At 38.8% G+C, this 15,078-nt stretch overlaps 1 protein-coding gene across 1 annotated transcript in view; it reads left to right on the forward strand.

The window, feature by feature from the left end:
* Positions 1-15,078, forward strand: part of LOC128742812 (insulin gene enhancer protein isl-1) — a 99,703-nt gene that overhangs the window by 81,445 nt on the left and 3,180 nt on the right. The window contains exons 5-7 of the mRNA XM_053839284.1: positions 6,685-6,805; positions 14,111-14,273; positions 14,354-14,566. Coding sequence (XP_053695259.1) covers positions 6,685-6,805; positions 14,111-14,273; positions 14,354-14,566 — 497 coding nt within the window. The remainder of the gene's footprint in view (positions 1-6,684; positions 6,806-14,110; positions 14,274-14,353; positions 14,567-15,078) is intronic.

Genomic DNA, 15,078 nt, shown 5'->3' on the forward strand with positions numbered 1-15,078 from the left:
TGGGCCGCGAAGGTACACCTAGTAGCGCTGGCAGCAGTTTGCTTTCCTGCAGATTAACAAGCTTGTGTCCTCCAGGGTTTGTGCATGCCAAAAACTAACATGTACTAGAAAAGTGTTTATTTATTACGGTAAAACATTTTCTTATCAGCAAAATCGGCTACATTTGCTTTGTGCTTGGTTTTCATCTTTGGTCACGAAGAAAACGCTATTTGTCGACTAAATTATTATTGATCGTTTCAACTTTATCAAATGGCTACTAGAATCGTCATACACTGCAAGCATGGCTGACACGCCATGAATTTGCTTAAATTTAGTATGCGCTGCACCAGTCAGAAAGTCTCTGTGTTATTGTATTGAATAGTAGATACGAGACTGGAAAGAAAATTGAGAGAAATTACGCTGAAGCCTGTTTAGCCCACCTGCAATGCGTGTTAAGAATCTCCGTAATTCTAATCGTAAAAAGAGTTGCACAAAAACTCATTTAAGAAAATATAGCCATTAAAAAATCTACGAATATATAATATGAATCGTTTGTTTGAGAAACCCCGCAAGCCCACTCGACACTATTGTTGGAAAACAACAAAAAACTGATTTTCTCGAAATTTTGAACCAATCCTTATATTTTTTGGTATGAGATTCTATGATAGTATCTAAAATACATTATGCAGACTTATCTTTTTATCAAAATAATGATTCTAGCTAAAATTACAAGGCTTTAAAGTTGATATTTATTAGGGGTTTCTCAAACAAACGAGAAATTGACAGTGCACTTAAGTAGTGTTAGGCCGTTTTTATTCAAACTTGTGATTTATCCATGTTCATAGTATGTAATTCGCTACCATATAACACTGGGGATGTTAATTTAGTACGTACCTCTAAGACGAAGAAGACGGGAGGGGCGCTAAATATTATTTAATAAAAATTTTGAAATAGAATAATACAAGTTTCAGAAAAAGTTTTGTACTTTTTTAATCGAAATTTTTATCAAAGTTTGCATTTACCTATTGGAAAATAAAAAATAAATACTTCGAACGGATAAACTATTGATTTTACAGTTACTCGGGAATGCTCGACGAATTACTCGCATTAGGAAAAGCAACGAGTTAACAAAAAAAATAAATAGAAGATTAAACCTTTTATTTATATATTGTGCTATTATTAACATTGTATAGTTACTGTTATTGTGAGAAACGCATGGGTAGTTTATTCTGTCGATTTCCGAACAAGATTGCTACAGTTTTTACTGTATCTAGATTACAAGAATGGTTTATTTACGTTTATCTTTTCGACCAACTAATCCAAGCTTATCTACATTTGCAATCAGCTCTCACTTTTTCAGCTAAAACATCCTTTTCTTGTCGATATTATACGCCGTTCTTTTACTTTTAATAACTTTCGCCTTGTATTTTGTAGTCCGCCGAACACTATGTTTCTTCTTTTTAACTGTGTCCAAGTCGTAATTTTTCGAATCCCGACATGTTTATACATTTTTTTGGCTGTTTCAAAAATTTACTGTATTTTGTAAATTAGCCAATAAAAATCACTGACAGTCTCATAACTTATTGAAAACAAAATAAACACTGATACTGTGAAGAAAAATTAGCAAAGAGGCGAACCAGCCGCAGGCTGAAAACCTCTCTAATATAGAACTAAAAAAAAAAAAAAATTAGCAATAGGTATTTGGTTTCAGTTCTTATAAAATGATCCTTTCCCTTAGGGCGGGCTTACCCCCCGTACCCCCAGGACACTTTTTTTGATTAAAAAATACTCTCTCTCTAAATTTCGCTATAACTTTTTTATTTCAAGCCCAAAATATATGCAGTTTTCTGTAAAAAGATACGTAAGTCTTCATTCTTTTAAATGCTTTAAAGATCGAAAGCTATGACGAAAAAACAAAACCTGTTTCACAACCGGGGACATTCCCCTATAACATTGGTTTTTAATTGGTATATAGCAAAAAACAACGATATTTTTCATACATTTTCAGTGTGATTGCATTGTTTCCCACGCACAGACGAGTTAAACATGAATCGTAGCTGCTGGAATTTCTGTTATGAAAAGTTAACAATAAAAAGGGAACAAATCTCCCCGTTCCAAAAGGACGTTCAAACCAGCGTACTTTCATTGTACTTTTCTATCCAATATTTAGTAAAAAGCTAGAAACTTTGATTGCAAATGAACTGAAATTGATTTACATAAATCCTTCAATGTAACGCGTGGTCTATCTAGTTAACATTGACAAATTGTGCCTGGCTTTCAAGCGCCGTCAGCTGGAACAATAAGTTCGAAGTTCGAAATAAATCGATGAGTAATAAATGACTGAGAAACATATTTTTGCTGCCTTTTGATGAAAATTCAATTTTTTTCGACGGATGTCACTTTTGCCTTGACCACCTCCCCTCCCCCTTTGTCATAATCTGTCACAAAATTGACACCCCCTCCCCCCCATAAGTAATGGACGTCATTATTGAATGATCCCTTACTTTATGCTATTATACGCCGCACATAGATTAATATGGTGTAAAAAATTTTCTTCAAAATTCAAGGTTTTTCAAATAAACCAGCCTAACGTAGTTCTACGCCAACTTCAGTAATGTTCCGATTTTGTCAGCTCCCGATTTGGTCTATCCCCGATTTTGTCTACCCCCGATTTTATCAGCTTTTTATCCCAATTTTGTCAGCTTATAAATTTTGCTTAACTTTTGTGCTTTTAAACATGATTTATAATACTTTTCAACCTGCTTGAAACTATTCTGATTCTCTGGGGAGAGTTGTTGAATAAAATGATGCCTTCTTGCGAGTTATTCGGGGTCAAAATTAGGGTATTGTTATAGTAAAAGTTCTATAGTTCCTAAACAAGCAAAGATAGAGGCATACTATATTCAGCAATGTTGTGTATTTGATTTGTTGTACTTAATTGTATTTAATTTGTATACAATTTGTACAACTTTGTAAAACAGGAAGTAGTCACACAACAACTACAAAAATAGCTGAAATAGAAAAACTGATTTTAACGAATTTTCATTTATGAGAAATAGAATTTTTCTATCTTTGCTGAAAAGATAGAAGGTTACTGTCTTCAGCAAAATCTCTTGTAATAATATGCTGTAAAACTTTGCAGAACACATCAATTCCAAAGGTTCCATAAACCTAAAACCAAGCTTTCCCGCTCAAAGCTAATGCACACCAAAAAAGGTTCTGGACCAGTGTGCTGTGTCCGGTTCATTTAGCTTTCAGTAGACCAATTGAGCGTTAAAATTTAATTTTTAGTAGAAGTCTTCGATAATTCAAGGTCTTAAGTCTTGAATTTTGAAAAAAAATTGATACTCTAAAATACCAATGGGTGATGAACTTTGGGGTGGTGGCGATTCTTACCCTAAGCAGGGCCAATCGTGAATGTACATGGAAAACAGGGCCAAGAATAGAGCCTTGTGGTATTCCCTCCATTGTTCCAAATAGCTTGCGTTCGTCCATTTTAGAACGACTGGATTAAGGATGTAACCTGATTCGAGAAATTGAAATTCGACGACGCTTTTTATACATAATTTAATGAATAATAGTATCGAAAGCTTTTAAACAATCTAAAAGTCGAACACTTTTAACGTAGCCCTTTTGGTAGGGGAAGGGCGGTAAAGACGGACACTGCGGGAAAGACGGACACTTGTCATATTTCATAAACAATAATTTTTTGAAGCAAATCAATGATGGGAAATGTTTCTATAGACTGAATTAACACTTTTCAATTAAACTGCTGATTTTTAGCAGCGCAGCTGTCAAATTTATAAGCAAAACAAAGAAAAAATACGTATATACGCTTACCGATGTAATTTTGTGTGTGAAGAAAATAGCTAGTAAATCGTTAAAAAATAACATAATCATGCTAAACAGACGACATTCCGTTAGTTTGATCCTTCACTGAATATCCATTGGAAACCTGGTAAATTTTTGAATATTCAGTAAAAAGTTATTGAAGTTTGAACAAATGATATCCAAGTCGGGAAAGACGGACACCCAAAGGTAGGGAAAGGCGGACACACAGATTTTGAACCCATTTTGCCCAACAACTATTCAACATTGCAAATACTTAAATATTTTGTAAGTAAAAGTAACCAGAAGTCATATAGCAGTTGGAATAGGCCAACTTTTAGAAACGATTAATTCGTCACCAATTAAAATATTGAAGGGAACCATTTTATTTTCTCGCTCAAAGGGGGGATCGGGAAGGGGGTTTTCCCAAACCAATTCTTTCCTAAATACATGATGAAATATGTTAATCTTTCTTAATACTGATAATTCGACGACGCGTGACACCTTTTTGCGAGTGTCCGTCTTTCCCATATCAAGTGTCCGTCTTTACCGCCCTTGCGCAGAAACTCTGATTTATACATGATGTTTATAATATTAAAAAAAGCATAAATTTTGGAAGAAATTTTCCAGCGCACGTTGTAACTTTATTAGACAGAGACTTAAAGGTTCAGTTTGTGCGAAAATTGCGATCAATACAGTTATATTTGAGTAGATATTGAGTCTTTACCTTAAGGTGTCCGTCTTTACCGCCCTTCCCCTACAGTGTTTTTGTCGGTAACCTGATTGATGAAGATTCACCATATTGTCATGCTCAGCATATTAGAATTGGCTGATTAGTAATTTCAAACGTTGAAAATTTTTAAATAAAGCGCTCAAAATACTCATCGGACGCAAGTTGTTGATGGAATCACTGAACGATTTTTTTTTGTTGGAATAATTTTTGATTTTTTCCGAACATCATAAAATTGGCTAGAAATAATGATGAACATATAGTTATTCGTTTCGCTACTAAAACAAAAATTATTACAATATCAAACTTAGAACAGAAGATGACGCCGAATATTCGTCCAGTCCAGGTCACTCCTCGATGATCATTGGGTCATATCGTAAAGGGCAACTTCGGAGCTAGAGAGCTACGATCCTAGTATCTCAGTCAATTACTTCCACCCACCAGTCAGACCCCAATATTCGAACATATGAGGATTGGCTGCGTAAACCAGTGCCGTACGTCGAGACCAACAAAGCCCAGTAAATTAACTAAACTTGCAACCTTCGTTGACGAAGAGTTCCTAATAGCGAAAGAGTTTGATTTTAGGGAAAAGTGAAATGCTTTCAACAATCTGACCTACTGAACTCTATAAAAACTCTCCGTACCCATCGTACTTTGCTGTACAACGTACACCATCTACGAGGATTGCTGTAACGAATATTCTTCGACCATCTGCCGCTGCTGCTGCAGATTTCACGCATAATTCTCTAGCCGGCATCTCCACAGAGAGGAGCAATTATCATACAAACATAAGTAAAGCTCCTGTGCCGCATCGGGCGGCTGGCGAGGCTTGGCAGTAGAAACTATACAGCCGCAACAGCATCATCGCCATCAGCAGTGCGGGACCGGAAAAAACCAAAGGAACCCCGAAAACTGAGCCGCCATTCCCTCGGGCCGGACGTTCGCGGACGTTCAGCGCGAGCACCTTTTGCCACCTCACGGAGGTACGTCGAGCCGGTAGCTAGCGATGAGCAAACTCGGTTTGCTTCTTTCGTTGGGATGTTAAATACTTCAAATTGATTGTAGCTACAATTAGCGCAGCGGATTCCAGCCGTATTGGTTGCGGCTTTGCCGGGCAGAATCGATGCGCTGGTCGATTTTTGTGGAAACTATCTGAACTCATTGCCTGAAGCTTTAATGCAATTTGACGAATAAATAAAATATAAAATAAGATATTGTGGGCACTAATAATAATGCTTTTTTATCCAATAAAATAAAACATTTTCAAGAAACTTCAATTAGTTTTGTGTAATTTAAAAAAAAACTAGAGTAAATTCCTCTTAATTGCGCACCTTCATTTTGATGCGTAGTAAGCACAACACCTTACGGCGTTTCCAGAACAACCGATTTGGGGGATTTTCTCCGCAACCAAAGGGAAAAGAGAAAAGCAATCATCTCGAAAATATTTGGGAAAACGCATTTTCAAATCAAATCAATAGTTTCTTAGGCATTATACCCCGTAGCCAAATGGTGCACATTATTCTTTAGCTATTGACCCAAAGGAACCGCAGACCGACACCGAGAGGATGCTATTGAAGCTAGGTCGAAAGTCGGATAGGTAAAGGGAACCACCGAGAGCAGTTCAGTTCAGTGGAAGCTTGACGTGATGGTCATAGAGGAAGACCGCGGTATGGTATATGTATTATGGTAATTACGCCCGGTCTGTTCAGCTCACAATCGAAGGATAGACTTTGCGTGCACACCAGACAGACCCACAGATTCACACATTCAATGGCCATGCTGAAAAACTATAGTAGAAGAGGCAATTGTACGTAATCACGCGACGGCGAAGATGAAAAGCGAATCTCTGCTGTCGAGTTTGCGGTTCTCTGTTTTTCGTGTCGGTCTTTTATTCAGTTGCTTACTTTGCGACCGAACACACACTGTATCCATGAGCTGAGCATTTCTGGTTCTGAATGGTTCCGTGTTTGTGGCTCGCCGGATGCCTAGTAGCCCCCGCATTGGTAGAACCAATTGGCAGTACAACAATTAGCGTCACCTGTGAACAGAAGAGAAAACAGGTTCCGCCGGAAATTTGCAGTTTTCTGCTTGAATTGCTTTTCACAATGGTAATAAAATCCCGTATTTTTCCTAACTATTTATTCCAGACTCCGGGAGCGAATCTGGCTCACACAAGAGCATGCGAGGTAAGGGACCCAGTGGTCCCTCTGACGGAAAACCAACCCGAGTGAGAACGGTGCTCAACGAGAAGCAACTGCATACCTTAAGGTTCGTATATTTATCCGTTCATTTCTTCTCTGTTCGCGCGCATGCAAAAGGATCATAAAGTTTTACGATATTCACGATTTAAACGAACGTGCTGATCACACCTTTTGCTGCTGGCTCGTACAATTTGTGTAAGCAAATTCACTCGACCAAAATCACCAAAAGCCGTCAAAGTCACGAGAGCCCAATCCACCACAGATGGCCTCTCACAAAGCGATCCCGGTTTACCATGCTGAACTGAACGCGGGCGGCTTATTGTTTTCATCTTTGGCCCTCGCTATCTACAAAACTAGGAGAAACAACAACGTCGGAAGTTTTTTAATTTCTAAAACCAAATAATTTGGAAAGCTTTGAATTAAGATTAATGTTTACCTATTTATTTTTTGTTTACATTCAACGTTATTTTTATAAAGGCTAAGAGCACGGCTTAAATAGTCGTTAGAGCTGGCTCATTATTCTTATTCTTATTCTTATTAATACCAACACAGCCACAATAAAGGATTCCTGGAAATAATTTTAAATTATTTCTAATTATAGAAATATTTCAAATTATTTTCTTGTCTGTATTAACATTTGCAAAATATCAGAGATATATTGCAAATGTTTAATCGGCCAGGCCAACTGTGAAGCATTGCCGCAAAGACGATTATAAGAAATAAATCTTGTGTGAATAAGTTATTCATACATAGTTGCATTTCAAAATCAACAGGGGAAGAAGAAACGGGGACGTCTCGTACCAACCGTTTCTGATTAACTGTAAATTGGTTTCGTTGGGAGTATCTTTGCTAATAAAGGTTAAGTTATACTCCGGACCCTCGGGGATGAACTTATGGCATTTAGACCAAAAGCCCGGCTGCTATTGGCCAAGGTTATAGCGCCTTATTTCGCTCACTGAAAATATATAAAATACACCAGCAACCCAAAAGTAGATAATTATTTTGGAATATATAAAAATTAACTGTGCATAACTGTACAAAATTCGCCGTTACCGTCACTTAAAAATTGTCGAAGAATAACTGAATCAAGAATCTTCGAAACAAGATGTCCGAAGAATCGAAAACTCTCCCCTCCGGGAAAATAGAAGACTTCAAACTTACATTGCCCTTTGATTTCACAGTAGAGTATATAAAGAATAAATAAATATAAGGAACGACCTCACCCGATTTCAAATCTGGTGCTCAGGTTAAATACAACGCCAATCGATGTCACTTGAATCGGCCATGTCCTTAAATATTTCCGGAATACTATGGATAAAACGACGAATCTCGATTCAGTGGGTAATCAATATCCACTCAAAGCATCACTTCAAACTGTACTTCGAGAGCCAGAAAATGTAACTCGAAAGATCGCATTCTTTTTGATTAGCTGATTTCACATGATTCGCGATGATTACTTTACACTGCACAATAACCGTTAGGGAAATGTTAAAATTTTTAATAATGAACGAAAAACGAAAAATTCGCGACGTCAAAATTGTTCACACCCGTTCAGGCTTATGGCTTACTTGTCTCTCCTAGTCGTTAGAGCTGGCTCATTAGAGTAAAAACATAAATTGTGTCATCGTCATCAAAATCGTCGGCGTAAATATTGTAGTAGTCCCACGTTTTCCCGTGGTAAATGTTTTTCGTCCATTTTACGGACGACCCAATCGTCTATCAGAGCAATTAATTCAAACAATTATGAATCGTTTGCGCACCTCTGTTACTGTACACTCTACTCCACACACCCTGAAAAGACACTGTTTGGTGCGTGCTGTGAGTCGGTATGGGATTATTGGTCTAATTTTCTTCGGCGATGTTGTCGGTCACAACGTAACAGTTAATGATGATCGCTGCAGGGTCATGATCACCGACCTTTTCGTATTGAGTGCCTTCAATGTAATAGAGCTATGGTTTCAACAAGACGGTGCAACATGCCACATCACGCGTGCCACAATTGATTTGTTGAAAAAAAAAGTTAGGCGAATTAGTAATTTCGCACTAATGGACCCGGGAATTGGCCTGCAAGATTATGTGATTTACACCAATAAACCACAAACGATTAAAACTTAAGAAGACAACATTGGCCACCTTATCACTAATATACGGCCTCCATTATTGTAAAAAGTCATCGAAAATTGTGACTGAGTATTCGTGAAAGGATTTAGTACTATATAATATAATAAAACCAAGTTGGTGTTTGTATGTAAAGGGTAAACTGAAGAACGGCTTGACGGACTTGAATGATTCTTTTAACGTAGGACGGCAAGATTTGGGATAGGGTGTCATTCCAAACAATCTTTCTCGAAAAGTGGTCAGGTTTTGAACGCTAATAGCTTAGTGGTTTCCCGATCGTTTTTCAATATTCTTACACCAATCGATCAGAAAATCTTCTACGAATTGACCCAAACGAAGAAAAGTATGGATTCTTGATGTTGAACTATTGAAAAATTGAAAATAATGAACGTATGTTTTACCAGAATTCTCGCTTCGTGATTGGTTGTTGGAAATGACGTCATCAAAGTAGAAGCGCGTTTTCACGCTTCGGCTTATAATTCAGTCAATTTTCAACAGATTTCCAAGATATTTACACCAATTGATCAGAAAATCGATTTGAAAAATATTGAAAATATAGAAAACTATTGGTTTTCAATGCGCGTCATTGAAAAGTTGAAAATAACTCTAACCCGGTCGTACTAGAAATTGTCGCTTTGTGATTGGTTGGAATAATTTCCAATTATTATCGAACAAGTCTTGGTACAATGCAGGAATCAACGAGAAAGTTGATGGAAACTTCCATTTAATTCTACTATAACAAAGTTGCAAGAGAATTAAATGGAATCCTACCCTTTCTCGTTGATTGCTAATTGGCTTGAAAATTCCTTATTGAGATGTACCACCAACGGCAACACGAGCGGTGAGTCGAATTCATCGGCTGCTGAGGAAAGGAAAGTATGCTGAACGTGTGTTGGAGCTGAAGTACTCGTTTCGCTGCCGTGATGGAATATCTGGCTGCTGAAGCTCTGGAATTGGCATCTTCATATAATTTAGCAGCAAAAGGCGAACGGCTCACTGATAACTTTGGTCTTTTGTTCAGACTGAAATTGAAATGCTCCATTTTATTTAATGGTAGACGATAGAATGAAGGATCATGAAAAATAGGCGGGACCGATTCTTGTCGCTTGCTCTGGTACATAACATGAGGTAAGCCGGCGAACAGCGTTATTCAAACGCTAGCTGAGCTACTGCCAACAACTTATTGGCATCTTATTGTCTGGACGCGACAAAGGAAGAAGCATCAAGGGCAAACGAAAGCCACGCTCGACTGGTGCACGTCTGCAGTTCCCAGTCGGTCGTGTTCGTCGGCTGCTGAGGAAAGGAAAGTATACTGAGCGTGTTGGAGCTGGAGCACTCGTTTCGCTGCCGTGATGAAATATCTGGCTGCTGAAGTTCTGGAATTGGCAGGAAATATGCTGCTTGCGACAACAAAATGACCAGAATCATCCCAGGTCACTTGCAGCTGGCCACTTGGAGTGGTATTTCATCGTGACTCAGGACCATACACGAACGGCTTCGTCGATCGCACAGCTGCTGAGGCTTTCCGGTCTATTGCAACAAGCCGTGCCTAGTTTGCGGCTATCAGTATTCCAATTTACCGAACAGAGAATTACGTTAAGTGCGTTAGTGCAAGTTTATTGCAAGCTGGAGTTATGATAATCAAACAATCGGTCCTTTTAAGGGCGTCACAACGATTAAAGAATATATTTTCTTGCCTAGTTAATACCATAATAACACAGGCAATGAGGTTGAAAAGTTGAATTTTTCGCCGTTGCGGACGACCAACAAATGACGGAAATAAGTTTTCTGGTCACGGGCGACTTCCAAAACGTCTGCAAGTTGTAAATGCTTTATTATCAGTGTTCTATTGTAAGCCGCAGAAAAGTTGCGCAAAATTTTCAACTTTTCGAAAACCGCGCGAACCGTCTACCGACTACCAGAGGAAAAGCACTATTCAACGTAGAAACAGATCATAAAAATTTATTTACTGTTTGGTTTAGTGCTTGGTTTCGGTTTAATAAAATAGATTTAATCAATTCATGGATATAACTCCAAAATCGGTTGAGGATTGAATGTATACAATGTTACTACTTTGATAAACGTTACGTATGTAGCTTGTATACATGAAGAATCGTATTATTACATACATGGATACATCCTACTAATGCTACAAAGAGACTTACGTAGTCCTACGTCACCTACGCGGTCGTGTCTTGTGCACAACCCCTCTGATTTTTTCGATTGTTCTGTTGTGGTCTGCGTCAAGTTTGTACGCAAAAAATAATCTGACAACCAGCATAGCTGTTGGGTAGTAATGGAAATCGAACTATCAACATATTCCACATTTTCTAATTGCAGTAATTTTTAGGACTTCGGAAATCAGTGGTCTAAGTTACCATCTTTAAAGTGTATGCCCAACGAACATTTTTGTTGAATAACAGCTTGTCAAACGCTTGTTACTTAGTAACTAGCTGTACAATGGTTGAACAAGTTACTATACAAAAAAAAGTTTGTTCGGTGGTCTCCACTTTACAGTGTCCATGACAACGACGCTGCTTGATATTAGACGTGTTGTCTGTTACCTTTCCCCAATAATAACCGTAGTAGCCTAAAACATAGCGTATATGTTGGATGATGGGAAAGTAAAATAACGGTTTTTTCCAACTTTTGCAAGGATTTTCAATATTTGACGCAGACAAAAACACAACAAACGAAAAAAGAATCATGCGATTACGTCGACTACGCACATGTTTAACTGAAAGAACGAAATGAAATGATGAGAATTACTAAGGACAGAAAATTGACATAGGGTATACGCACCATTAGTGGTGGTAGTACCAGTAGTGGTGGAAACTCGAATTATTCCATTATTTTTGCAGATCTTGGTACAAGTTTGATATTTATCAAATAATACTGTTACTGGTAGTTCGATACTTATCAAACTTGTACCAAAATCTGCAAAAATAAAGGAATAATCCAAGTTTCCACCACTACTGGTACTACCACCACTAATGGTGCGTCTACCCTATAAAGAAAAACTCATTAAAAAATAGTTCTACGAATAATAAAGACTCTAATAACTTATAACTTTATATTTCATTGGTAAAAATTGATGAAATTTTGAGTAAAACTAGTTTTGAGTGTAAGGTTTACATGTTTAGAAAATTTCGTCACAATCTGTCAAGTGGTTATCGAGATGGCTTTCAAGCAAGAAGTACTTCGACAAAAAATTATGGCCGCGGTCGTGGAAAATCAAGGCACAGGTGGATCGCGAATCAGTTGGGAATCGACCATTCGACCGTGTCCCGTGTAGTAAAATCGTTCAAGAAGACCTAGGCGACCCAGCGGCGAGCTGGTAGCAGAAGAAAAGTGAAGATGACCGACCCCGTGAAGGCAAGGATGGTGAGTAATTACTTCAAGCACAAACCGAACCTTTCGATTCGGGACGTGGCCAAGCAGGTCAATTTTTTCACCTGGTTCGTCCAACAGACAATGAAGCGAGCCGGACTTCATGTCAGAATACGGTGGCCAAATCCCGCGCCAGGAAACTGTACCGCGAGTGTTTGGTGTAGCCGAAATGCATCGTAATGGACGATGAAACGTACATTAAAGCGGATCGGCATCGGCAAGTTCCGCCTGAATGTTCTGGAGAAGTTCCGGAAGAAGAAGGTCGACAAATTTGCCAAGAAGTACTTAGGGTGACAGGAAATCTGGGGGGGGGGCAAATTCAGCAAGCCGTACATAACGACCGGTACTATCAACGGCCAAATATTTAAAGATGAATGCCTCCAGAAGCGCATGCTGCCCTTCCTCTGGTCCCACGAAGGAGACACTCTGTTTTGGTCAGGTGTCGCGAAACGTATCATTTCGCGAAACCGGTGATGGAGTGGTATGAAGGCAACGATATTGTTTTTGGGCCGAAGAAGGCAACTCTATGAAACTCGTGAGAACTTCGCCCAATAGAAAAATTCTAGGCGATTATGAACGGAAAGCTCCGGAAAAAAGTGAATAAAAATGTGTAAGAAAGATGGTGCAAGTAACACAGGATTTGATGGGTAGCGTCAAATCCAACGTGCAGGCATTTAGCCTAGTAGTGGAGGTTAAATAAACCAACTTTGCACAACTTAAAAATATCTGACATAGAACAATTTTTTTGGTGATTATTTTTATCTGTTGCATTTTTGACGTAGGACTACGTCTTACGGCAAGGTTTGGGATAGGGTGTCATTCCCAAAAATCAACAAATGCGAGCGTCGCGAAAAAAACTATGAGATGCAAATACGTTACTGGTGCTTGTCTTGACTGCAATCTGGCATAGTTTGTTTGAGTCTTCGCTTACATTTTAACCAGGGCACTGACATCTGTACATCGTTATCACGACAGAATCGTTATAGACAGAATTAAGCACTTATAGTATTAGATTTTCTATGCCAACTGTTCATTTGCTAACAACTACGTTTATACATATTTAAAGCTAATGACATATATTTGTGTTTTGGCCAATCGCAGTGCTGTGATAACATTGATGTTCTCAGATATATTATTTATAAACCGAGAAATGGGTTACAATTGGGTGGTGTGCAAAAATTGGCAAACTACCCTAGTTGAGCCGCTCTAACCGTGTAACCCAATCAGTTGGATGGCGCCTGCTCCACGTCGCTTCGTTGCTTGAATGAATTGAATCAGCGGTGGAGACAATCGCTGTTGTACTCTCATTCAGCTGTATCGTCCGCTTTCTGTTTGTATTTGCCATTAGCATTATCGCACTGGTGGCGATAGCAAAGTAAACATTTCCTTATGCAAATCTGCACACATCCTTTGCACATTTTCAAACCACAAAACTGCACAATGACTCGCAATGTCTTCCAGACAACCGGCTAGCCGTTATAAGCAACACAGTAAAAAATGGTCTTCTACTGAAATGCTTCGATACCGACTGGCAGTTTAAGAAAGTCTTATTGTTTCAACTGTGTGACTTCGCTATGGTCAATCGATGTCCGTCAGCCCCGACGAATGCGGCTTTGGTACGTGCCTACCGAACTGCAAACCAATGTTTTTTTATAATATGCATATTCACAAATAAAAAACAATATTTATTCTTTCAGCATGTGGCTACTAGTTTTGTCCCAATAAAGTTACCTACTGTTTTGTCATCTTAAATACCCTTAACACAGAGCGGCCGCTAACATCATAAGACTAATTAAGGCGAATTTTCATGGTTTTCAAAATAAGCAGCATAAGTATAAAATGTTCGTTTTTTCCTTTATTTTAGAACGTGCTACAACTGCAATCCCCGGCCCGATGCACTGATGAAAGAGCAATTGGTAGAGATGACCGGTCTGTCGCCACGCGTCATACGAGTCTGGTTCCAGAACAAGCGCTGCAAGGACAAGAAAAAAACAATCCAGATGAAGCTGCAGATGCAACAGGAGAAGGTAATGGCCAGTGTGAACACTTTCGGAGCCTTCGAGACCACAAGCACCACTAATAGTACTTCCTTGCAAATCCCCAACAGGAAGGTCGAAAACTTGGCTACGGGCTGCAGGGAATCCCGATGGTTGCCAGCTCTCCGGTGCGACACGATTCACCGCTGAACCTGCACGGGCTCGAGGTTACCGCCTATCAGCCCCCGTGGAAAGCGCTGTCCGATTTCGCGCTGCATTCCGATTTGGACAACAATGGCGCGATAAACACCCACACACCCGCATTCCAGCATCTAGTCAATCAGGTAAGCGTCGCAAGCAGAAATATAATTTTTTTTCTGCACTGAGTAATTCTCGCTGAAACGGAGCCACTACTGACACGAGGTCTTCAAATATTGGAACTTTTGCGCTTAATTGGTTGCAAATGGTTAAAAAATAAAAATTACACTCTTGATACCTCGAAATAGTGGACCCCTCGTTCGCCCTGGGGCCTAGCAGTTTAAAAAAAAGTTGAATTTTGAGCATGCCTTGAGATCTATATCTTGTGATGTTTCATAAATTTGCCATGAAACATCTAACAAATGGCCCGGTTCTGTAACGAAGAAGAACAGGGCTTTCAAATGGAGTAAAATCACCATGAACCACCCAACCGATTTTCATTTTAAGAACACCATTGGAAAGCTGAGAAAAAATGCTACAAGAAACATTCGTAAAGTTAGGTGTGCAATGGCATCAACTGAATAAAACAACCAGTTATTTGGAGCAAGGTTCACAATTTTCATGTAATTTTTGTGATATTTCCAAAGTAATTTCCATG

This window comes from Sabethes cyaneus, chromosome 3 (genome assembly GCF_943734655.1).
Source record: "Sabethes cyaneus chromosome 3, idSabCyanKW18_F2, whole genome shotgun sequence".
Lineage (NCBI taxonomy): Eukaryota > Metazoa > Arthropoda > Insecta > Diptera > Culicidae > Sabethes > Sabethes cyaneus.